This window comes from Manacus candei, unplaced genomic scaffold (genome assembly GCF_025592945.1).
Source record: "Manacus candei isolate 608988 ecotype Guabito, Panama unplaced genomic scaffold, ASM2559294v1 h1tg000113l, whole genome shotgun sequence".
Lineage (NCBI taxonomy): Eukaryota > Metazoa > Chordata > Aves > Passeriformes > Pipridae > Manacus > Manacus candei.
The window spans coordinates 699,091-723,238 of NW_026138161.1; the positions used below are offsets into that span (position 1 = coordinate 699,091).

The 24,148-nt window shown below is 46.1% G+C and overlaps 2 protein-coding genes across 3 annotated transcripts in view; one reads left to right on the forward strand and one right to left on the reverse strand.

The window, feature by feature from the left end:
• Positions 1-461: 461 nt before the first annotated feature.
• On the reverse strand, positions 462-11,744 carry LOC127461804 (homeobox protein SIX4-like). Its single transcript, XM_051769871.1, has 3 exons — positions 10,814-11,744; positions 8,796-9,484; positions 462-6,356 (listed from the first exon to the last, which is right to left on the reverse strand). The coding sequence occupies exons 1-3, from the start codon at positions 11,650-11,652 to the stop codon at positions 5,560-5,562; spliced, it is 2,325 nt and encodes a 774-aa protein (XP_051625831.1). The 5' UTR covers positions 11,653-11,744; the 3' UTR covers positions 462-5,559.
• Positions 11,745-12,908: 1,164 nt separating this feature from the next.
• Positions 12,909-24,148, forward strand: part of MNAT1 (MNAT1 component of CDK activating kinase) — a 119,697-nt gene continuing 108,457 nt past the window's right edge. For both annotated transcript variants that reach the window (XM_051769930.1, XM_051769931.1), the window contains exon 1: positions 12,909-13,046. In XM_051769930.1, the coding sequence (XP_051625890.1) occupies positions 12,958-13,046 (89 nt within the window). In that variant the 5' untranslated portion in view covers positions 12,909-12,957. The remainder of the gene's footprint in view (positions 13,047-24,148) is intronic.

Sequence of the window (24,148 nt, forward strand, 5' to 3'; positions counted from 1 at the left end):
CCTGACATAGAATGCATGCCAATGTCAGAATGGCAGCCACAAGTAAATACTGACTAGTCCTAACTAGCAGGTGGAAATATATTTTAATAGTATCTAAATACTGACTAGTCCTAACTAGCAGGTGGGAATATATTTTAATAGTATCTAATTAATTATGGTATAAATTTGGTTTGAGACACAGATTTAATAGCTAGGTTCAATATGAGATGTAAGATTTACGGGTTTTAATTTAGTATTTTAGAAGCAAAGTTAGGGTCTGACAAAACCCCCTCAAGTTAACAGAAAGTCTCATTCTAGCTTAAGTAGGGTTTAGATCAAATCTGTGGCAAGCACAGGTGCTCCTAGTTGCCATCACCTTCATGATGAGTCATTAAAAGCCAACTTTCTACTTTAGATCGCTTTTCTAACTCAAAATTCAAAGCCCTCACATGCTATCCACACAGAAATATTTACACAAGATGTGTATAAATATAAAGTTTATTCAGTATAGTGTTTAGAAAAATAAGTTCACATCATCTCAGAATACAAATAAAACACTTAATTGTCCAGGCACAAACCCCTATTACAGTACAACAAACATACATACTTTAGATCTCTTTGGTTGGGTAATTAAGCACAGATATGTCTGATGATACACTCTGGGGCAGCATCACCTAACAGTGCAGTAAAGTCTCCTTGATTATTCCCTCCTCTAACACGTACATTCCGCTTAAGTTTCGTATTTGTTGTAAGGCACAATAAACCCATATCGGAGAAGTAACTGGTTAGTGTTCTGGACAAACAGTACATGCAGCAAAAAGAACAAACATCCTCTGAATGTGAATCCTGAAAGTCAGAAGATTCACTCTCCCCCCCCCATCTCCTTGAGTTCAGAAATTTAAGAAGCAAGTTTTAAATTATATGAAACATACAACTAAGGTATAAAATATCCTTCAAGGTAATAACTGCTAGGAGATACAGGAAGACTTCAGGTATCCTTGCTTGTAAAATAACACAATTTTTGTTTCCAGAATTATAAAGTTACTATTCTTTTGATGATTTGACATACTTCTTGACCACAAGCACTAGGCAATTCATGCCCCCCAGAGTCCTGCACACACATTTCATATGAAACTGGAGAGATGCACCCTCTTGTTCATCTGCCTTTGCTAAGGAAAGTGCACAGGCACTGGAAATCTCTGTGTGTGAAAAGCTCCTGTGCACATAGGGCCAAATTCTGCCCTGCTTAATTAAACTGAAAATACTTATTGAGGTGATTTTTCAGGATTTGAAGTCAGAACCTGTCCATTATTATCATCAACATCAGATTGATGGTAATAACAATAAAGACAGTTCCAGCCTTACTTCTGGGTAAAGTTGCTTTCTGAATGTGTCTTCCTGAATCCACAGATAGGGAAAAGCAGTAAATGGGAAGAGGTATATGCTTTGATAGACTGTGACTGTTTGGTTTTACCAAAGTGTCAGCCTTGTGCTCTGGTTCGTGCTGCCACCATCTACGGGGCCAAATTCGTCCCTGACCTAACACCAGTGAAATGAATGGACCATATTCCCAGCTGGCATGAGAGGACATTAATGGAAATGTGCTAGTTTAGCCCAGCTGAGGACCTGGCCATTAGATGTCCGTGATATTTACATTGCTGAAATGTCCTTGTAGGTAAGACTACAGGAATAATGCTGCAAATAGTCCAGACAGAGCATTCAATTTAACAAGTTTTCCTCAAAACTCTGGGTGGAAAAGAGGCAGCTTTAATAAAAAGCAGTAAAGAACAGAGGGGTTTTTAACATCGTGCTTTGTAAGAATTTGCTTAAACTCTAAGCGTAGTTTTTAAAGCTGAGTCTGGGACCAAAAAAGTAGTAGAATTTGGCAATGTTTCCTGTAAGATTACCAGTGGACTTACAAGTTACAAACATATGTGAGGTTGAAATGATCGTTTATTCTCATCCATAACAGAGAGAGAGGGAGGGAGGAGAAGGAATGTGTATGCCAGGTAGACATACCTTCCATTTAAACAACAGAATGTGATAATAAGGGCTGTCTGTGGGGCTTGGACACTCCACTGCCTTCACATGTGTGGGAGACCAGCATCCATACCCCCTAAACACCACGTTAAATCCTGGGTTTGGGAATCAGTGGAGCAATGCCTTATTTACAGCAGCCAAGGATCCGTCCCTGGACACTTTTCGGGGCTTTGATTATTGTCTATTTAGAGCAGTTACCCTGCTTGCTTGAGGGCCACATAATAAAACCTTAACCTTGATAAGGAGTAAAACTACTTATTTAAATTTCTATTTTAAAAACATTGTACCGTGCAATGAGTCTTTATATTGTGCATATGTACCTGCAGAAAACATGAGGCTATAACTACGTTATCTGGAGGGAATGACACTTATTTTCAATGTGAAAAAGAAAGAGTAAAAGATAATAATAAGTTACTTGATATCTGGAAGACTAGAATAGATTAATCTTACTTTGTCCCAAACCACTGCTTTTATGTACATCCTCCACTCCCACTGAAGAGTGGGAAGTCTCCTATTAGAAGTACCAGACACTCCAAGATACATGCCACTGTAACAACATACACAGTTTTCATGTCAACTGTGCTGCAAAGCCATGGAATTCAGAGCCTCAGTAACACAATGAATGCAAAGGAGGAAAAAAAAAAGAGTAACAGGTACTAATGTAACACCACAGTCTTTTCAGTTATAAGACCTGATCTCACCAACAGGTGCTCTGAAATATTCCCTAGCTTGCCTCCAAATATAGTCTGAGCTTCACAAACCAAACATTAATCCTCAGTGAACTCCTTCAGAGCCAAGCACATTCTTCATTAAAATGACAATGATACAGGGTATTTCTAATTTTCCAAATGGTCGAACAATTTCATGCAAAGCATTTACAGCTACTATTACTGTTACTGTCATCACCATCTTGGTTTTATGGGTGAAGACGAGGTGGGAAGCAGATTGCTCATGCTGGGGCCCAGCAAGCAGATAAACAAGCAGAGCAGACAGGAGAACTCCGGCCTATCCGATTCCCTGCTCACGCGGAGCTCCCCTCAACGTCAGGGAAAGTTGTGCCAGGGGAACATACAGCTCCATGTTCTGCTTGTGATAATCTCTGCTCTAAAGCCCTTGCCTCAAGCACCCTGTTTGTTTGGGAGCACATGGGGACAGCCAACTGCTAATGGGCTGCTTCTGTCTGCAGAGAACCAGCGAGTCCGTACAGCTGCAAAGTGCACCCCTTGCACACTTGCTCTTCCCTTTCCCTGCCCTTTTCCCTCCAGCCCTAGGGACTCCTGCTTGCAGCACGGACTCCAGTGATCACCAACAGGGCTCAGCCTCAAGGTTCCACAGAAAACCCTGGAAAACACGCTGTATTCAATATAGTGCAAAACTGCAGCGAGGGCACTGATGCCACACGCACGGTGCACGAAGAACCTTCGTTCCTCAAAGGCTTTCCACAGAACCAGTTACAGCCAAGACAAACAGACTGGGATGTGCTACCTCAATCATCCTTCCTTTCCATTTTTTTGTCCTTTACGAGTGACCTTGTTTTGTCCTGAGCCTCATTTGGACCCCACAGAAGCTTATGAAAAGATTTCCCCTTGCCTTCCAAAGGCTTCAGACCAGGCCCCTGATGAGGATAAACACATGCTTTAGTTACTGTATATATTCACATTAGAGTAAAAAATAACAAAACAAGACCGCAAGGATTAACAGCATGTCATTTTTGTACATCTGCATTCTTCTTATTACTTTAAAGCTTAAGGACGTGCTTTCCCATGCTACAAAAAAAACTCCTCTGGAGGAAAGGTAAGATCTGTTCCACCTGCCCAGAGCCCACCTGCTTCTGCTGTCCTTGGGGAGAAAGGTGTGGAGACCCATCCCCAGCCAGGCAGGGACCATGGCTGCTGCCAGGAGCCCTTCAGAGCTGCAGTTCCCACCATCAGCCCTCAGGCTGCTCATCCTGGAAAGATCTATAAATACACACACAAGAACACTCCTGGATGGAGACCTGCTTGCTCAACCAGCAGCCGAATTCCTCCCACACGGGCTATTTGGCCAATGGGCCCGTGTAAACATTGGGTTCCCCTCCCTGGCCTGCCCATCCAACCCTTCCTGCTCATCTGCCCGAGGCTGCAGCCAAGACCTTTCCCTCAGCACAACAGCTGTGCCCATGATCCCTCTCCAGACTCCTCCTGCCCTGGTGAGGAAGGACCCACCTTTGGCTCTCTGCACCGCCAGTAAATGTCACCCACGATGTCCAGAAGACTTAAAATTTCTCTTCTTACTCGTGCAAGTACCCAAGTCAGAGGGTCTACTTGCAGAAGTAAGGCATCAGGATTTGGCCCTGAGGACGGATATTTGCAAATCAGTGTTTTTATGCCTCCTGCCACTGTGCTTTAGTAACAAAGATAAGGCCACTAGGAAGAAAGGCACGTGGAATTCTGTAAAAAATACACAAAAAGGTTCAACTAATTCGCAAATTACTAACAAAACAAACAAAAAGCCCCTGAACACAAAGACAGAGGGGGTAGAGACAGTGACCTCCTGGGTTTGTGAGACTGGGAATTCATTTTCTAGTTTCAGTGTGATTAACATTTTACTTTTACAGTCTATTGCTTGAAAAAAAAACTACAAAAAAGTAAAACCTTGTCAGAAATAACTACGCTTACTTCCTGCTCAAACAATAAAAATAAATTAAACAGCCAGAAAACGTTTTCCTTTTCAATGCATTGTGTCTAAAGTGAAAGGGAACATAAACCATAAATAAAATCCATTGTACTAATTAAAAAAAAAAAAAAGTCTCCTTTATAAGAACTGAAACAATATTTACATTCATACTGGAGAGAAAGCTTCTGAGTTGCATAATTAGAGTTTCAGATGATGCTTTTTCTGGTGCACTGACAAAACGCTCGCCGCAGCATTTAGAAACCTGTACATGATTGACGTGAGATTTTTGGTTTGAACGCAAGTCTGCTGGATAAAAAGCAAACACACCAGTAACAATATTATTCGCGACTTTGTTTCGTTTCTTAACCTCAAACAACATCAAAGTAGCCGGAGAGGTATCGTCTAGAGTTCCTTGAAAATTTCTCAATGCCCATGGACTGGAAGTAAACAGCAAAAGTGACTGCATTGTTCCTACGGTTTTGGAGCGAGATTTTTCTATCTGAAGTTAGGAGTGTATACTTACTGTTCAGAGTATGTTGTACTATGGAGAGTCTAGTTAAATTTTCAGGGTAGCATCTGGTAGCCAAACCTGTACCCATTCACTCAGTACTTGCCCTGGCATTTCCCTTCTCCTTTAATCTGCTTAAAAGAGAATACTGCATGCAAACCAAGTGTGGCAACCTAATTCCATTGCTGGAAATTCCTCTGTACATCAATTCAGACCATTCAAATGTTCTTCTGGTTTCTTTAAATGAAAAAAAAAAAAAAACCAAACAAACAACAACAACAAAAAAAAAAAAACACCAAACACCCCACTCGGTGCTTGTTAGGGCCTCAACAGGAGACTTATCTATTAAAACAGAAAGCAAAGGGGAAAAAAAAAAGTTACAAGTCTTGCATATCTTCATCTATCTGAACTGTCTGCAGTTTGGCAAGTTCTTTTTTGTCCGTTTCCAGTTCTTCACAAACTGTGTCAACCATGTTACTCATAACATACTTGGATTTGGAATCCAGCATCATTAAATTGCCAGTTGACTTGCTCTCAGAATTAGGTAAGAAATTCTCTTTGACGTCAGGTACGGCTTGCAGGACTAACCTGTGCTCCCTGCCAAAATCCTGGTGTACTTGTGCAGAGGGGTGGCTGACACGGTCTCCGCTCGTAGAAACTATTTCTCCAAGCACGGGCTGTGCAGTGGAAATGGACAACAGATCTTGACTGGTAATGAGGGAACAGTTCTGAAGGGTTGCATAGTTAGTGTTGCTGATAGATATCACTGTAGAGGTACTGGTCACGGGTGATGACATGGACTGGCCCTCCGAGATACCAGAGTTCAGTTCTGCAGCATTTAAAAGAGTTGGTGGCGTGAGGGAAAAATTATGGGAGGGCGTTACATTCACTAACGAGGAGGCCAGGGACTGGAGTCCTCCGCTGGATATATTTTCAGAAGACATGTTTACATTTAATTGTGTGTTCTGACTGACTGGCATCAACTGAGAAAACACCAGGCTTCTTTCCAGTCCTTCTTGCTTGACAGAGCCTACTGCCTGGCCTGAATTGGGAACTGTATAAACCACTGCACTCGGAGCGAGGGGGCTGAAGAAAACCTTTCCTTGCTGCACTGTTGAAGAGTCAGTTGTAAAAGTTCCTCCATCAGATGTGCTGGGATTTACTGAAACATTACCTAGGGAAAGGGAAGCAAAAGAAAGGAAAACAGAGATTACAGCTGGCAGAGAGTTGTGCAGGCATTTCTGTAAGAAGTTCTGCTCTTTTTTATGTTTGCAGTACACATGTATGCTAATATCTCACACAACACTGAACAGCAATTTTTTAACAGGTGAAAAAGAGGTTGGTATAAAGAAATAAAAGCTGTTAACAAAAACAGCTTCTAGAAAGAAAAACAAAAAAAAAGGGTTCTGGTATATGAGGTATCTTTCAGACTCTTGTTAGGGGCAAACAGTCTCCAGCCATGTGACTAAAATGAACGTGCTTTGGCCTTCACTAGTTGCCACCACTCCATTTCTAAGAATAGAAGCATGAAAAGCTATTAAAGATAGTTCAGTGACAGACTACAGCTTGTGTGTGGGAACTGGAGGCACGTCACATGAAATCCACTCCTGCTGGGCAGAACCTGCCCAGAGTCAGCCTGCCCAGAAAACACGAAAAACCGGTAATTTCTATCAGTTTAATGGGGTAGTCTGTCAAGCAGTCGGATCTATTGCCTTTCACCTTGCTTTATCACATATTTCTAAAATCCTAACCCTGCCACATCCACTGTGTAGAGTCACCTAGCACTGCCTCCCCTTGCTGAAAGCCACAGCACTGCTCGCGTGATGCTGCAGTGAGCCAAAGCAAGGAGAGGCGGCCAGAGATGACCTGAAGTTGTTTTTACTGGACATAGCATGTAAGTTGTCATTATGATACCTCCTAAAATAAGAAATACTGGCTCTTGGGACTGGGTCCCACTCCAAACACCTCTCTTTCTCAAAAGCAGTTTAATTATAGAAGGCTACAGTTGGATGCACCTGAAGTTTTCAGAAGTGCAGCAAAGATGAATTTCTCACATGGGGAATATTTTATCTCCCTGTCAATTCCCGTTTATCAATGATGATTTTTTGGAAGGTGTTATGCATATGTGTAAACCAGAGAATAAAGTGAGGCAATTTGAAGTTACCTATCTGTATTATTTACTGTGGCTTACTTAAAATAGCCTGCAGCATGCTTCACTTGGAATAGGCAGCCAGCTATCCATCCATCTCATGTTATAAAAAACCAAAACTTTTCTCTGCGCCAGACATATGGTGGACCACTCTCCAGTGGGAATCAGCACTTTTAACAATGCTGATTGTTAAAGTCCTCATGAATCTGAGGACTTTCAAGCACAATACTCCCACACTACTTAGGGGACAGAACTTTCTTTCTCACCGTTGCTGGCTGTCAGTTTATGCCTTGGAGCATGTGGATTAAGTGGCTTTTGTAATTACAGGTGGCATTCAGACTAAATGTCTTCTCTCTTTAATCTTGGTTAAACTATGTACCAACAACTTCCAGTGCCTGTGAGTGCCACATTTTAGGAGCTTATAATTGTGCACCCATTTAAAATGTGTTTGTACAGCTCCAGTGTTCCTCTCCGTGCTCCAGCAAGAATAATTCACTCCCTATACACATTTAATTCAAAGAAGCACATGAGCACAATTTGATTTTCCGTATAGGATTCACAGCTCCCGAAACTAAAGAGATTCATTCCAATTTAATCATTTTCATAACCAAACATACAGTGTCTAGTAAGTAACAAAGGGGTTCAGTTGCGCATTTTAACTGACCTGCTTCAAAACAAGGATACAGAACTAGGTTTGTGCTCCCTGGGATTCTTCCTGGCTGGCTGCAATGTTCAGTCTATGGTATGTTAAGACAAACTCTAAAGCAAACTCGGGGAGGAGCCTGCACACTTGGCACGTGAACCTGTGATGACATATTTCCCTTGGACTGAGGGTAGCTTTATCCAAATACCCTCACATTTTACATCTACGAGCTATTGCTTACTTCAATTCCTTCCCTCAAGTTTAATCTTTCTTAATTACGGAACAGAAAATGTACAAGTGTAACTGCTTGGTCTTGTTGTGTCTACAGTAATTTAATATGTATTTTTATGACATGCTTTGGTTAAAAAAACAAAAAACCAAAACAACCACCACAAGAGCACCAGCGGTAACAATTTCCAGCTGCCGCAATTTTCATTTTTATGAACCTTCTCATTGGAAAAATTCAGAGGCAAATGGGGAATATTTTGACTACTGAAACGTGCAAAATTTACAGATATTTGTGAAGATTGGTATCACAGACTTCTGTGAACAGCATGAGATGAAAGCGGCGTAAATTACCAGACCTCCTTCCCTGGTCTTAGCAGAGCTCAGCCTCATCTAACAGTCTGCCCACGAGCATAACCCACTATAAAGGGAAGCAAAAGGTATTATTTGATGTTATTTGATGTTCTGTGTGTGGCCATGGCAGAGATACAACCCAGGTACCTCGGAGAAAAAGGACCACAGCTTCTCTAAATGCCAAGTGTGCCTCATTCCAACTTTTTCCTCATACCTCTTACTGCAAGAGACAAAACTTTTACCTTGTGAAGCTGCCACAGAAACAGGAGGCAGCTGCAGAGAAGAAAAACCAATGCTTCCGTTCAGCAGCTGGCCATTTGTTCCTGAATTGGGGATCTGGACAATGCCATACTGGTTTATTTGGACAGGAGCAGTAAAAGTAACTACAGAGCCTCCATCTTGGGAAGCAGCAGTTTCTACGCCTTCCCTTTTCACCTCTGAGCTCGGTATCAATCCTGGGAAAGAGACTGGGATGTTGCTAGGGCTGAATGTGGCTGCTGTGGCGTTGGGGACAGAAGCCTGAAGGAGTTTGAAGTCTTTAACATCTTCTGATGACGATGATATTATGTCAGTAATGGACACCCCGTTGCTCACAATGCTCGACGCAGTTTTGGGCGAATTTAAGGTAACTGTCTGCGAAGTGCCCACGCTGAGTCCATTGAGTATGACACCGTTGGGTCCCTGAAGAAAAGAGCTACCATTGAGGAAGACAGGAGAGGTACTGGCAGGCACGAGGTTTCCATTCAGCAAGACACCAGACGAGCTCAAGGCTATTTTAGTGTTTCCAAGCTGCTGCATGTAGACGGGCTCCATGTGGCCGGGAAGGCTGAGGCTGGTAACGCCATCGGATGAGCTGGAGAGTGGATGGGGAGATAAATCCTCCTGTCCCTTACTGGATTCATCTTCTGTGCTAGGGTTGCCATCTGACTCGCTACGGGAAAAGATGGAGACATGACATTGCATTACCACGGCGTGCCAGGATCTCTGCACCAAGGCTTTAACACAGTTTGCGAGAGTTTCTACGAACGTTTTTTTTTTCTGTATTTTGCCTTTACAAGGCACTTTAAACGAATATTCAAGCCAAATGGGGGGGGAGGAAGGAGGTTTCTTGGAAAAGAACACATCAAGCCAAACACTCGCCGAGGAGAAACTTTACAGACTTGGGTTATGGAGTTGTAAATAAATTCCTCCATCCCGGCGGCCAGAGGGGGCTGCCCGGCGCGGGGTGTCCACACGTGTGAGAGTCGGCCGCGGCCATTTGGCAAAGCGCTGGGAGGTGAGGGAAGGCCGGGAAGGCTCTGCCCGCCGCCCCCGGCCCGGGGGAAGGGGGGGACCCCGGCCCGCGCTGCCCCCGGAGGCACCTCCGGCCGTGCCCGGCGGCCGGGGGAGGGACGGAGGGCTGGGGGGCGGCCTTTGTGCCTCCGGGGCTGCGTCGGGGTTTTTTCGCTGACTGGTCCGCCCTCGGCTGCATTTTTCGGTCGCTCCCCCCCCGCCCGCTCCCTCCCCCCTCGCCCTTTGATGTGTCCCGCGGAGAGGGGCCGCGGCGGCACAATCGCGCCCTTGGTTGAGAAATGCCTTGGGGCCCCCTCCGCCGGCCGCTTTCCCTCCTTTCCCTCCCCGCTCCCTTCCTCCTCCCTTCTCCCCGCGCTTTCTCCCCCCTTTCCCGTCCCTTCCCGGGGGGGAAGGCGGGGGGAGAAGGGGGAAGGTCACCTCCACCTGCCCGCGCCCCCGCGGCGGGGCGGGGGGAGCCGAGCCCGAGTCGCGGGCGGAGCGGGGCCGGGCCGGGGCCGCTCTCCCGCCCGGGAGCCCCGGGAACCGGCCCCGCTCCCCCGCTGAAACCCGAGCCCGGCCCGCTCCCGAGTCAGGTTTCAAAACAGAGGGAGCGCCGGGACCCCGCGCGTCCTCCGGCCGTCAATGATTAACTCTGTCAGGCGCGACAATTGAATAAAAACAAGGAGCCGGGGGGGGACACACACACGCAAACACCCCCCGTCCCGTGTCCTCCCGGGAGCCAGCCCGGCGGCTCCCCCGGGCCGGGAGCTGCCCCGGGAGCGCGGGGCAGCGGGTCCGGGAAGTTTTCCCCGCGCCGCCTCGCACGGCCGGGCCGGGTGGGTGTGTTGGGAGCGAGGGAGCGGGGAGGAGGAAGGAGGGGAGGACGAGGCGCACCGAAGGTAAGCGCCATGTTTGCAAGGGAAGAAAGAGCCGGGAGAGGGAAAGGCAGGCGGGAGAGGGGGGCGGGGAGGAAAAAGTTTTCCCTCACCTTTTGGACTGGGTCTCGGAAGGGTTGCGGTCCCGCTGCCTGCGATTCTTGAACCAGTTGCTGACCTGGGTGAGGGACAGCCCGGTGATCTTGGCCAGGTTGCGCTTCTCGGCGGGCGAGGGGTATCGGTTCTGCTTGTAGAGCTCCTTCAGCGCGTTGCGGGACTTCTCCTTGAAACAGTAGACCGTCTCCTCGCCGTCCCAGATGGTCCTGGGCAGGGGGTATTTCCTCCGGAGCCTGTACTTGTCCACCGCCCCCAAAGGTCTGCCCCGGGCTCGCTCCGCCTCGGTGTAGCGAGCCTTGTACCAGAGCTCCTGCAGCAGCGGGTGGTTGGAGGAGTCGAAGTTGTGGCTCTCCAGGATGCTGTAGAGCTCGGCGTAGATGCCCTGGTGGAAAGCCACCAGCGCCCGGGCTTTCATCAGGCTCTCGTTGCCACGTAGCAGATCGCTCGGGGGCAAAGACCACAGGAACCTGGCCAGGCGGTCCAGGTTCCCACCTTGCTGCAGCGCCTCGCACACGCAGGCGACGTGGTCCGGGGAGAAAGCCAGAGGGGTCTGCGAGGAGGAGGAGGAGGAGGAGGAGGAGGAAGATGAAGAGGAGGGAGAGGAGGCAGCGTGGTGGTTCCTGGCCAGGAGTTCAGTGTGGAGCAGTACCTGTTCCGCGGCTCCCTCCTCGCCGGCGGCGGCGGAGCCTGCGTGCTCCATGGGGAACGGGGCAGCGGCGGGAGGGGGCGGCGGCGCGGGCGCCTCGGGGGCTTCCGAGAGCATTTCCATCACATTTTCCTCCTTGATCTCCACCGCGATCACGATGTCGTCCGTGGCGGGGGAGGCAGAAGACATGTTTCGGTTTAGTTTTCCTTTTATTTTTTTTTTCCTCCTTTTTCGTTTCTTTTTTTTTTTTCCCCCTCTTCCTTCTTCCCTCCCCCCCCCCCCGCGGCGTCCCCTTCTCTCCTCCTCTCCCCCCTTTCCCTATCTGTCTCTCCTCCTCCCGCTGCAGCCGATCAGGTTTCCCCGCGGCCCCGCAGTGACCATCCGGGACCGGCGCTGTGTCCCGGCCGCGCTCCCGCCGCTCCCCCCGCCGCGGCTCCCGCACCCGCCGCAAGACTATGTGGCCCCGCCCACCGCTGGCCGGGCCGCGCCCGCCTATTGGGCCGCGCTGCGCCGGGAGGGGCGGAGCCACGCCGGTCTCCATGGCAACCGTCAATCAAACGGGCGCGCGCCCCGTGCCGCTCCCCCCTCACGGCTCCACCTGGAGCCCCCGCGGGCGGGCGGCGGGTCCCGGCACCTGCGGCTCGCCCTGGACGGGGCAGGCGGTGAACTTTCTCCGGTGCTGTGGTTGCCCCGGGGTGAGGCATCTCGGTTGGGACGGGTTGCGGGGTGAAGGGACCCCGCTGTGTCCGGTTCTGGGCTCCCTCGCTTCAATAAAGTCATTGAGGTGCTGGAGCGTGTTCAGAGAAGGAGCAATGGAGTTGGGGAAGGGGCTGGACCGCAAGTGGGATGTGGAGCGGCTGGGGGGGGGCGCTTAACCCGGAGAAGAGTAGGCTCAGGGGTGACCTTATGGCTCTCCACAACAACCTGAAAGGAGACTGTAGATATCTAGGAGTAGGTCTCTTCTCCCAGGTAACAAGTGACAGGATAAGAAGATGATACACATCGTTAGGCTGTGCCAGGGGAGACTTAGGGTGGACATCAGGAGGAATTTCTTCACAAAAAGGGCGATTAGACATTGAAACGGGCTGCCTAGGGAGGTGGTGGAGCCACAGCCCCTGGAGGTGTTTAAGGAGAGACTGGACGTGGCACTCGGTGCCATGGTCTGGTTGACACGGTGGTGGGGGGGCACAGGTTGGACTCGAGGATCTCGGGGGTCTTTTCCAACCCAGTTGACTCTCAGCGATTCCTGTTGGTTACTCGTAGGCGAGTGCCGCCTTCTCCCTCATTACAGCCGGCTCTCTGGGGCCGGCACAGCCACAGCTCCAGCCCCCCGGCCGGGCGGGCGCTCCCGGCCCGCTCGCACCCGCTCAGCCCGGCGGGGCCGCGGAGCGGCGCGGAACGCGCGGGGCGGCGGCGGGCGGCGCCGGGGCGGTTTGTCGGCGGCACCGGAAGGCGGAAGGCGCGGCGGGCGGAGGGAGCGGGGCTGGGGCGGCCATGGACGACTTGGGCTGCCCGCGCTGCAAGACCACCAAGTACCGCAACCCCTCGCTCAAGCTCATGGTGAACGTCTGCGGGCACACGCTGTGAGTGCGGCCGGGCCGCGGGGGCATCAGGCGGCGGGCCCCGGGGGAGGGGTCGCTGCCCCGGCCGGGCCGGGGGTGGGGGCGGCTCCGGCCCCGCTGGCCCCGAGCGGTGTCTCCGGGGCGGCCCCGGGCCCCTCGTGCCACCGGTTCCTCCCCCGGCCTCCGTGTCAGGCCGGGCTGGGTCCGGTGCGGGTCTTTCCTCTGTGCAGCGAAATTCCTAGGGGGAAACGGGCAGGAGCCCACGAGACCCGGCATGTGGCTGGGACAGGCTCCTGTCCCTCGGGGCTGCGGGGCTTCGGGGTGCGAGGCCGGTAACGCAGGGGAAAATAAATTTCTCATCGACTTAAACATTTCTTATTTGTATTTAACGCTGTGCTCGAATAGTTGAGAAACGTAAGAATCATAAAAAAGGTGTTTTGTTGTATCCTTTTAATGTGTTAATTCTCCTGAATGAAGACTGCTTTGCTGAAGTTTTGAAAGCCCTCCAGTGAACCAGTGCAGATGGTCGTGTTCACTCATTTTTTTTTTTTTCCCCCCAAGAAGAATTATGCCTTTTTTTTTCCCTTTTCCCCCAAAGCTCAACCCTTAGATAATTCCCAGCACTGGCTCTACCTGATTTAAGTTGCAGATAGTCTGAACTCATTCACTTTCAGACCTGGAGATCATCCTTAATGTGGAAGTTTAAAAGGCTGTACTCTACATTCTTTCTGTATGTCCATGATAGAAGGCTCATACTGCAATAGCAACCCTTTCTCGTTTTTTTTCTTATTAATTTTGTTTGGAGTTTTTGTGTCTTTTCATCTTTCCTGTGATGTATTTTTATATTTTTTTAAGCTACATGTGAATAACATTCAAAAGACCCAGCCTGAAAGCTTTTACTTGACTTGATACTGTTTTGGAAGTGAACTTGATACTGTGAATGAAGGAACTGAATTGAAAGAAAGGATTTATCTTACTGTCTTAGGAAAAAGTAGAAAAAGTGTTACCTTCCATTCTGTTCCCTGATCCTGTTCCCTGTGGCCACACAAGCACTTGTGTTACCATGAAGGTGTGGATCTCCTGGTGGTGGTGGTGCAGGAGAGGTGGCATCAGGAGTGTCCCTTTGGTGATGGGTGCTCTCTGTGTCCAAGTGCAGCATTAGCTGAAGCTCAACAGGCATCAGCCAAATTTAGGCAAAACAGAGCAGATTTAAAATGATCCCTCAATCTGGTGTTCAGTGAAGATCATGGGACTTGTGGTCTTCATGATCTTCTGCTTTCAGGCTCATCCAGAGCCTCATCCAGCAGAGGACAGCACGTCTCAGTTTCCTTTCCTGCTTTGGTTCCCTGTGTTTTGTTGTTGTTGTTTTCTTGTTTGTTTTGTTTGGGTTTTTTTTTTTTTTTGTAGCTGAGCTTTACTTGAGAAAATGGTGTTTTGTGCTTTGGTGGGTGCAGCTGCTGACACCGTGTTTGGCATTGATGTCCTTGTCTTGCTTCTTGTTTCTGCATGAGTTCTGCCTCTGCTTCCCCCACCTCTTGTTGTTTGCACCTCTGTTACAGAGTAGAATCTTTGGTTTTGTTGTAATTAAGGACTCTCCATCTTGATCTGGTTCAAGTGTGTCATTTTCCCTCTGCATTTTCCTTCCAATAGCTCCTTTAAGGTTGTGGTTTTATTACTGTTTCCATACAACATTACAAAGCCTTCATGCTGGTAGTTGTTTCTTAGCAATGGTTAATAAATTCTCACAATAACTAATCCAGAACCTGGAAGCTCAGATGATCCACCTGTGAATGAAGGAAGGGGGAAAAAAGGGAGGTAACTGACATTCGTTCTCCCATAAATTCACTGTGTTTCAGGCACAAGGAAGGAATGTTTAACTAGTTCTCAAAGCAAATGAGCTAAAGTAAGTTTCTGGTGGAGATTTTTCCTTAGGCAATCCATTCTGATAGTTTGCTATTCTTACCATTGAAAATACTTCTAATTTCCAGTCTACATTTACTTGCTATAACTTAAACATTTAAGAGTTCTAACATGAAGTATACCTTGTGAGCTCTTGATTGCACCTCTTCTGTAGGGATGCATTGCATGTTTTGGGGGCTTTCTCTTTGGTGTTTTCCACTCTGAAGAAATCCCATTCCTTCAGTCTCCTCTCTAGAGTGATTTTTTTTAGAAATTATTTTTTAATACATCTGTGGGCTGTTCCCACTGTTTTTCTTGAGACCTTTTCCACTTGGTTTGCATTTTGCTGGAACTGGACCTGCTGTTCCCTCTGAGTCCTTAGTGCATCAGCCAGAGTCAAAATTATTTAATGTGCTTTTCACACGATTCACATGATTTCACATGCATTTCGTACAGGCAGGATGATGAGTCTTTGTTTTTTTGCAGTGACATGTTTGATTTATTATCAGGATAAGCCCAGATTCTTTAGCCCTTTGCCACCCAGCATGTCCATGGGCAGAACAGAATTTAACTTTGCCTTCCATGTTGTGTTCTGCAACTTATTATGGTTTTTGCTCTGTTAAACAACATGTTACTTCAGGTGACTTCTGCACTTGATTCAAGTGACTTTAGATTCTGAGTCCCTCCCTCCAGGCTTTTGAAACTGTCCCAGATTGTCCTCTGTTACTGCCCCGATATTTTCCAATGTGTACTTTGTGGACAAAATGTTGTCAGGGAGATCTTTCTTGTAAAGGAAAGAAATCAAACCAAGGCAGAGCAAAATATGGAGTTGCCTGCAGTGAGTTCCTTGCTGAATAACCCTCTTCCACTGGTTACTTTCTGTAACAGTGGAGAATGAGAAAAGATTAGAGTCATGTGAATGGGCTTGCTATAAATTTTCTCTCTGACTGAAATAATGACAGCTTATCTCTGGGTGTGGGGTTCTAATCATCTCCCAGTACTCCAGTGTGTTCTGTGTTTGTTTCAGTTGTATGGCTGTCAGTTTAAGAGTGTCAAAAATCCTGTTAAACCAAAACTATTTTGCCTGTAATTGCTGTTTTGCTACCTACTTTGTTACCGTGTCATTGGATAGAATTATATTCCTTTGATGTGATTTTTTCCTAAGAAATTGTGCGTTGAATCTTATCTGTTTCATTATCTGAAAGAGGTAATTTGTCTGATTATTTCAACATCTTCCCAGGGACTGGTGGTGAGCCTGACTCTGGTTTGTGTTTCCCTGTGTGTTTGGTTTCCTGCTCTTTAGAGGCAGGTGCTTTTGTCCTTCTCTAGGTTGTTGGCACTTAATGCAGAGAGCAGAGATGATCTGCCTTTGTCCGTTTTCAAAGGGTAAATATTGCACCTACCAGAACTGAAAACCTTGAAGTACTCTTAATATAACCCCTGGAAATAGCCCACAGGTTTATGGACTACACATCCCTGGGTTTATGGAGGCTCATTAAGTTGCCTGCAATTGCATATTGCCTTTACTGTGCTTTCTGTTTGAAGTCTCCCGATAAATCTGCATGGAAAATTCAGAGTCTCGGCTTTGCTGGCTCGGGAGGTTTGGAGCAGTTGCTGTAATGCATTTCCCAGTTCTGGCTCGTGCTTTTGCTCCTTCTGCTGTGATATGAGTTACATTAGCCAGCTAATCCGTCTTACTGAGTGGAGATTGATGCAGAAAATGCCCCAAGTGCTTTGGCATCATCTGTTAGAGATTTTCCTTCCCGCTGAATACCGGGTTAATGTGCTCCTGCTTCAACTGCTCTTTCTTTCGCTGCAGGCATTCTGAAGGAATATTTTCGTGTTGCCTCCTGGTAGTTTCTTTCCTAAAGCTTTAACCTTTCCTATTCTGTTAACTGTGCTGTTCACTTAATGAGGTGACCTTCAGTGCTTTGCTTTGCCCTTGTGCAAAATACCTTGAATTTCAAATTATTGAAGAGCCTGTATTTAGCTGAGATGATTTGTCAGTAAACTTCATATTTTTTCTCCTGGGTTACTGATAGCTTGTGGTTTTAGCATTTTACCATGAGTTTATTTTCTTTATTTTGTGGCTCCCCGTTTTCCCTTTTCAAGAATTGTGAGAGTTGCCTTCTTATGCCTTCTGTTAGCCGGGTTGTTTCCACTTTCATGTTCTTAGTCAGTTCCTCCCCTTTGATAGAATGAAACTAGAAGAACTCTTGTTTTTATCATGGCTTATTTTTTTCCTCCTCTTTTTTTTCTTTTCTTCTTACCTCCTATATAAAAAAAAAAAAATCTCAAAGTATCTGAGAACTCATTGGGCAACGTGTGTCCTGTTTTTTCCTTCTTTTTTTGACAGATGCCTGCAGTGAAGGTTCCTCTTGCTATGAAGTCCTGTGCTTTGGAGGTTTGGCTGTTCATTCTTCTCCTCTTCCCCACTTCATTAATTTAAGTCTCTCTCATCTGAGGCAGAGAGAGACCCTGTTGGCCTCCCACCTCTCTTTTACTCCGACTTTGGCTCTGCCAGTGTGTTCCTTCTGGATTTCAGCAGTACCATATGCAGGGAGCATTTCTCCTCCCTCGTCCTTCACGTACCTTCCCGTGTCAGTGGGCTTGACCCTACCTTAGAAGAACTCACAGTGGCTTTCTCCTAATGCCACATGTTTGCCATGTTCAGTTCCCCCGTGGTCAGTGGGGCTCTGGAATGTGTCTGCTCGTGGCAGAGCAGGATCACTGTGCTGATAAGCACAGCAGAGCTGTGGTGCCGATAAGGGATAGGCAGGTGGCTGCAAGAGGATGAAATGGGACATTTGGCCTCCGGCTGTAAACAACCTTCAAGTTGGAATTCCATTGGAGTTTATTCCAATGGAACGATGCCAAGGCTTACAGTTATGGGAATGGGTTTTTTGGGGGGGTTATTTCTTAGCAGTTTGTTTTCCTTGGTTGTTGCTTCTTGACCAGTATCGCCAAAAGTGTAATACCATGTGTTTTTGGCATCAGAGTAATGTTAAATAAGCCTTTTTCCACTATAAATCTTCCCTGTCACTGGGAGGGAGGATGATAAATTAGCAGTTAAAAGTTGTTTTAGGATGGGACTTAGTAGGGAAATGCTTAGTTGAAGAATAATGAATGTCTTTTTAAGTTTATTTTCTTAAGTATAACAGAGGTTCAAGGCATGAGACACTTGGCTTTAAAGATGCTTTTGTGCAGGGGAAAGTGTGTCAAATTATGGAGCAATACTTGATTCGAGTTCTACAATGCATTGGTTTCTAAGGTGCACTGATGGCTTTGCCTTTTAGAAGTTCACTCAAGAATTATATTCCAAATCCTTTGTGCATGCCTGACAATTTTTGATTGTTCAGACGATTTCTAATGTCTTTTCTGAGCATGCAGATGCTGGGTGCGTGCTTGCCAATGGAGCTGTGATCCACCTGGCTTCACTTGAGACCATGAATTATCTTTTACTCTGCCCGCTTGGATTTCATGGCCTGTGTTGAGTTTTAGGAGGGAGGTTAAGTGTATCCCACTGATTTACTTTCATGGAGAGGAAAGGAAATGCATCCATCAAAACCTGCATTACAAGAATGTTAAGGTTGCTGCTGCAAACAGGAGAGGGTGAAGAGATTTATTCTTGGCTGTAAACTTGGACCATATGGTCTCCAACAATGACACACAAAAATCTTAGATAAAAAAGGTGGTTAATTTGGGGTGCTGGGTCACCATTGTTATCCCACTGCCTGCTACAGGGAGGAGGGAAACTGGTGTGTGAAGCACTTTCTTAAGAGTCAGTCCTGTTGCTCCAACTACTTGTGACCCACCCTGGCTTGCAAAGGGAGGACATGTGGATGTCCGCAGAGCAGCAAAAATAAAGGAACACTTTTCCTTCCCCAGTGTCATGCCAGCTGTTGTGCTGTCTCAGCAAAGTGTCTTTTCTTGACATCTCTGGGAGATGGGCACAGGGACCAGAGCAGCCTTTGCAGAAAACTGAGAGGCTTGATTTCAGCTGCTGCTTGTGGTGTTTTGGGATTTGTTCATGTGCTGCCACAGTCTTAGATGGTAGTTAATGAACTTGCTCTACTATCAGTTTCTCTGCTCTCTTTCTTGTTCACAAGAACCGTGTGGAAAGGTGTCTGGGCTCCTTATTAAAATGTCATTTTTTCCCTCCTGTTCCCAGAGGGAGATGTATTTATTTCTCATTTAATTTGTTAATAAAGCTTCAAAACTGAGACAGCGTAAAAACACTCGCTGTCTCTAGGCCCAGCTTTGTGTTGCTCAGGGGAGACATCAATTCACCAAGTTGTGTTGTGGGGATTTCATAATCTGCCCTGCACCCTGTTATGACTGTTCCAGGGATTCATTAGGGGGTAAGTGCATCCTTGGAGAACTCTAATTGCGGTGCCAACGGCTGCTGAAACCAAGAAACAGAGTTTTCATTATTTGCGTATTTATTTTAATGTTAGGAGCTTTTTGGAGTTCTGTGGCTGTCAAATTCCCCGGGAGTTGGAAGTAGGAACATCCCTGGTGAATTCAGGGGAGTGGGGTCTCATGCCAGTGCGTGGGGCTGGAGTCATCTGAAAAGAAGTTTGGAATCTTCTCGTTTAAACTCCTTCCAAGTGAAAGGATGGCTTGGCTTCCTGCTGCATTCTTCTCTGCAGTGTGGTTCAAGAAAATGCCTTTCTGCTAGGATGGGGGGGAAGCCCTGGAGATTTTGGAAAAATAACATAAAACTGTATTTCAGCCAAGTGAGTTTAAGTGAAGAAGTCCAACTGGAGGTAGGCACTGAGGATCCGTCAGAGCTGTAACTTTTAACTTGAGCACGTGGGAATCAGGGGGGCTTAAATACGTATTTGAATTTTATTTGGCAAGCTTTTTTTCCTTAAGAAAATACCTTGAATGCAAGATATGCAAGGACAATGATTCCGGGCTGTCATTTGTAATGTAAAGGTTGGCTGTTATGTATATGATTTTTAGGCCAAAAAAAGTGGTGTGTGGGCTTTGGAGTGCAAACAGTAGGGTGTGCTGGTTCAACCGTGGAGATGTGGATTCAGGACTTGTGAATGGGCAGCAGGCACAAGGAAAAGAGCCACCAGACTCTGGTACTTAGTGGACCCTTGCAGGAGCTGATCTGGTTTGCTGACCTGGCAGAAGATGAGAAGCTGTTTGGTCAGTTGATGTGGTGATGTTTATACAGGACTAGTGAGTTGTAGTGGCTTGTGAATGGTTAGTCAGACATCAGAGGTGGTGCAAGGTCATTTATAGGAATGTGCATCCACAGGAAAGGTGGGAGTAGGGTAGAACAAAGGACCTTCCTATGGCACAGTGTTAATTTAGCCTTTGTGCAGCTTAAAAAGCTGGCTTATCTGGGAGAGCAAGTGCTCTGTTTTGTCTCTTAGGCTTGTTTTCTTGCTGCTGTTACCATATCACACCTCAAATTAGATTGCTGGATCCCTGCTGGTGTGAAAAACATAAAGTGGTCTTGGTGGTCTAAAGCAGACTGGGACTACATACAGCTAAAAATCTCAACCAGAGCAGGAAAGTGGTGTGGTCCAAAAAATGCCTACTTTGCTTTTGGGAGATAAGTAATGACAACTATGTAATGCATTTCAATCGCAGTGATTTCCATCTCTGAGAGAATTCTCTTCATTTCTTCTGGGTGGCTTGAGAGTTGCACTGAGGAGGTTTTTATTTGCATTTGTCAGGTCTACTATAGGAAGTTAACTAGTTGGTGGTTGAAATAGTTGCACAATTGTAGCCTATCTACTTCCTCAAAGGAAGAAACAAAATGACTTTTTTTTTTTTTGTAAAGTGGACTGTATTCCCTCAGAAAGAAATCTTTTTCCTGACTTCTTAGGGAACAAAAATCTAGGTCATCTTTCTTCTTAGTCTTTTTGGAGTTATTCCTGTTTTTATTAATTGGGATTCAATGCTCTTTGGATCCTGTTCCATCCCGTTAGTCTTCCAAAGTCTCTCCAAGTTAGTCATGGGAGGTGATTAAATCATTGCTGAAATACCAAAGAGGTTATTTCCTTCTGCCACCCAGTTTTGACAGTGAATATTTGCTTTTACATTTGGCTCTGAATCATGGTCTTAATACTTCTGAGGAAGTGGTGTTAATGCTTCAGTTTAATTCTTTTGTTTTAAAACTGACATACTTAGAAAATCTTCTCTTTTCTCTGCTGAGCTATCAATTGCCATGTCTGCTTGCTAATACTTCTTGTCTGCTCAGCAAAGCTCACAGAGCTCTACTCTTCATTCCCTGTAAGTACTTTTTGGAAATTTTAAGTTGTGGTTCCACTCTGTGATGTGATCTCAGCAAGAAGAAAGCTGTTGTTTATATCCTGGCTCTCCAGTCAGTAAATGGAAAAATAAATTCTTTTTTTCCTTGGTTCTGAAAATTCAGTCTGGTTAAATCTGCAGCCTGGGATTGAAGACTGTTTATAAGGGTGTGTAGTGACAGGATGGGGGCAATGGCTTCAAATTGAAAGAGAGTATGTATATATTGGATATTAGAAAAAAATTCTTCCCTGTGAGGGTGGTGAGGCCCTGGCACAGGTTGCCCAGAGAAGTTGTGGCTGCCCCATCCCTGGAAGTGTTCAAGGCTGGATTGGACAGGGCTTGGAGCAACAGGTCTTTAAGGTCCCTTCCAATCCAAACCATTCTATGATTCTATGGTCATGAAAATGTGTTTGGGTCCCCAGCTTGAAGAGTCTTCTACCATACTGGGCCCTTTTTGGGCTGGGTAAATGTTTACCCTGCTGAGGTTGAATATTGTAAATGCCTGGCATGGTAATGGCCCAACACAGGTGTGTGTAAATCTCTGTGGTGAAAACAAGGGCTTCTCCAAAAGAAGCCAAACACAACGACCTCTTAAACAATTTCATATTAGGCAGGTTTTTCTTTTCTCTTTCTTTTAATTGCATCTACTGCATTTTAATTGAAACCAATAATTCTGTGGGTTTGTGAGGAAGAAGGACATCTGACTTGCTCCTGTGTGGCTGCATTAGCTGCCAAATGTTAGCAAGCCATATGCATAGGTTTACTATTTGTGAAACTAAGTAAATATATTCCTGAGTAATTTTAGGAAACGTGTCTTGGTAACTGTAAATTCACAGCCGGGCAGATCCGAAAGTGCCCCTTTGGGGTACTCAGAAGTTGCATTTGTGTGCATGTTCTTTGTTTGGGGCTTTGGCTGGTTGTTCTTCCCCCCGGAAACCGAAGGTGAAATTTGAAGAAAAGCCGGGTCAACATTTTGGAAATTGAATTGAGTGTTTCACTGTTCACCTATGATTAGGAAATACAAAAAAAAATCCCTGATACTAACACGGGCAGCAGGCTGAGCTTGTGTTGGAGACGCCTAAGTTTCATATTGCTGGTTCTCTCTGTGGTTTAATAATGTGCAGGAAACAGTGGATATTTCCTCACAGAAATGCCACTCTCACTGTAAAAAAAGTTACAGGTAGTACTCCTAACAGTGAACTGAATTTTGTAATGGCATTGGCTTGGTTTTCCTTTTTATAAAAAATATTTTGCAGGAATTAATTTGGACAGGACCAGATCTGAGAACTTACCAGAAACTGCTGCTATATGTGACAAAATTTACCTAAGAACATTTTTTTGATGGTCTGAAAATGATATTCTAAGGTTTTTTTTGTTTTGAATATAACACATGAAGGGGGAGAGAATGTGTTAGGAAACTCTTGCAGGGTGTTTTGTGTGGAATGTGGGTAACTTGGCAAGTGAGATAAGTGAGAACAAGATGGCTCTGCCACAAAGGAACAATGAGGAAATCATCTGGTCTGATAAATATTTTGGCTTTGAACTGAGAAACGTGCAGGTAATTATTTTTGCTGTGTCCACACAGTTCTGCCTCAATGACTGGCACTAAGGTTAGTTTCTGAGTCTAAGAATTTGCAGAATCCTGGGCTTAACGTGAACACGACAACTTCTTTAGTGTTACAGAGAAGTGGTTCTGCTGAGTGGGATGGGCAAAGTGAGAAACAGGTTTTTTGTTGGGTTTTTTTAAGAAGTGATCTTGAGGTGAAAGTTCCCAAGAACGTTGCACTCTCTGGTTTTTATAAGTGCCAAGCAGTGTGGCCAGGCTGTCACAGCCTCTCTGCCAGGGTGGCAAAGGAGGACTGATGTTCCTAGACAGCAAAAGGCAAGGGAGTGGTTTGGCTAATGCTGACACCTTCAGACTGCTGAGCCAGAATGGGAAGTGTTGGGTCTAACTGGGCAGGAAAGTTTGGCACTGGGGTTAAACGTATCACAAGAGCCAGGGTGAAGGAGGAGGATCTCTGGTCCCAGACAAGTGGAGGCAGACTAATGTTTAATGTCTTTGTCATCCTTACATGCAGGGTGTCATGTGTTTTCTTGTAAAAAAAAAAACGTGATGTCTTTGTGGGGATTAGGGGCTGAACAATCTTGGTAGGTACAGCTAGTGACTAGATAATCTTTGGTATGAGCATATGAATAGCCTTGAGTAAACAGAGGAGTTCAGATCCTTCTGGGAGTAGCTGTCTGTGGGTTTTAAAAGACTGAAAAAATAGTCCTTACACACCCTGAACGGCGTCAGGAAGGACCATTGGTGGCAGTGGTGCAGTTTGATAAACCTGTGACTGATGTGCTGTGAACTGGAGATGAGAGGCTGCCCTTAAATCCCCAAGATCCCTTGTTCTAGGAAAAAAAAATGAACTTATCTATAGCTTTGGGATGTGGTTGTATTGTATAAAGGGGGACAGGGAGGTTAACAGGACTGAGGGCAATGCCAGGGTGATGGGATGTTGTTGTGAACATCATCAGCTGAGCAGGCTTGGAGGAATTCAGGAGCTGGAGAGATACTTGTCTTTTGAGCTCAGTCTAGAATAGCTGTATTTGTTTGAGCCTTTTTGTTTCTACTCTTGCAGCAAAGGCTGGCCTACAATTTTGCTGAACAAACCCTAGATTTCTATTCTATCTGCCTGGTTTTGGAGAAAGGTAATACAGGAGCTGTCTCTACATGGGCAGTACCTCCATGATGTACGAGTGAAAACAGCCCCTTGGAGGTTTGTTTCTTAGGATGAGACTGAAGAACTCGAATTGCATGGGATCTGTGTGGGAACCTTTGCTGCCAGCTGACAGATTTTGGAAAGGAGCCTTGTCTTTTGCAGGGAATGTGTGACTGGAAAACATCTTATGGCTCTAGGGAAACTTTGAAATGCTGCAGGGGAGTTGGAAGGGGAGGGTGACTC

What these genes read in the sequence shown, in the direction of transcription:
- LOC127461804 (XM_051769871.1), bottom strand. Translation starts at nt 11,652, where the DNA reads ATGTCTTCTGCCTCCCCCGCCACGGACGACATCGTGATCGCGGTGGAG. An exon ending in TCCGAGACCCAGTCCAAAAG is followed by an intron (nt 9,485 to 10,813) that starts GTGAGGGAAAAC and finishes CTTTTCCCGTAG; the next exon opens with CGAGTCAGATGGCAACCCTA. An exon ending in TTCTGTGGCAGCTTCACAAG is followed by an intron (nt 6,357 to 8,795) that starts GTAAAAGTTTTG and finishes CCCTTTCCCTAG; the next exon opens with GTAATGTTTCAGTAAATCCC.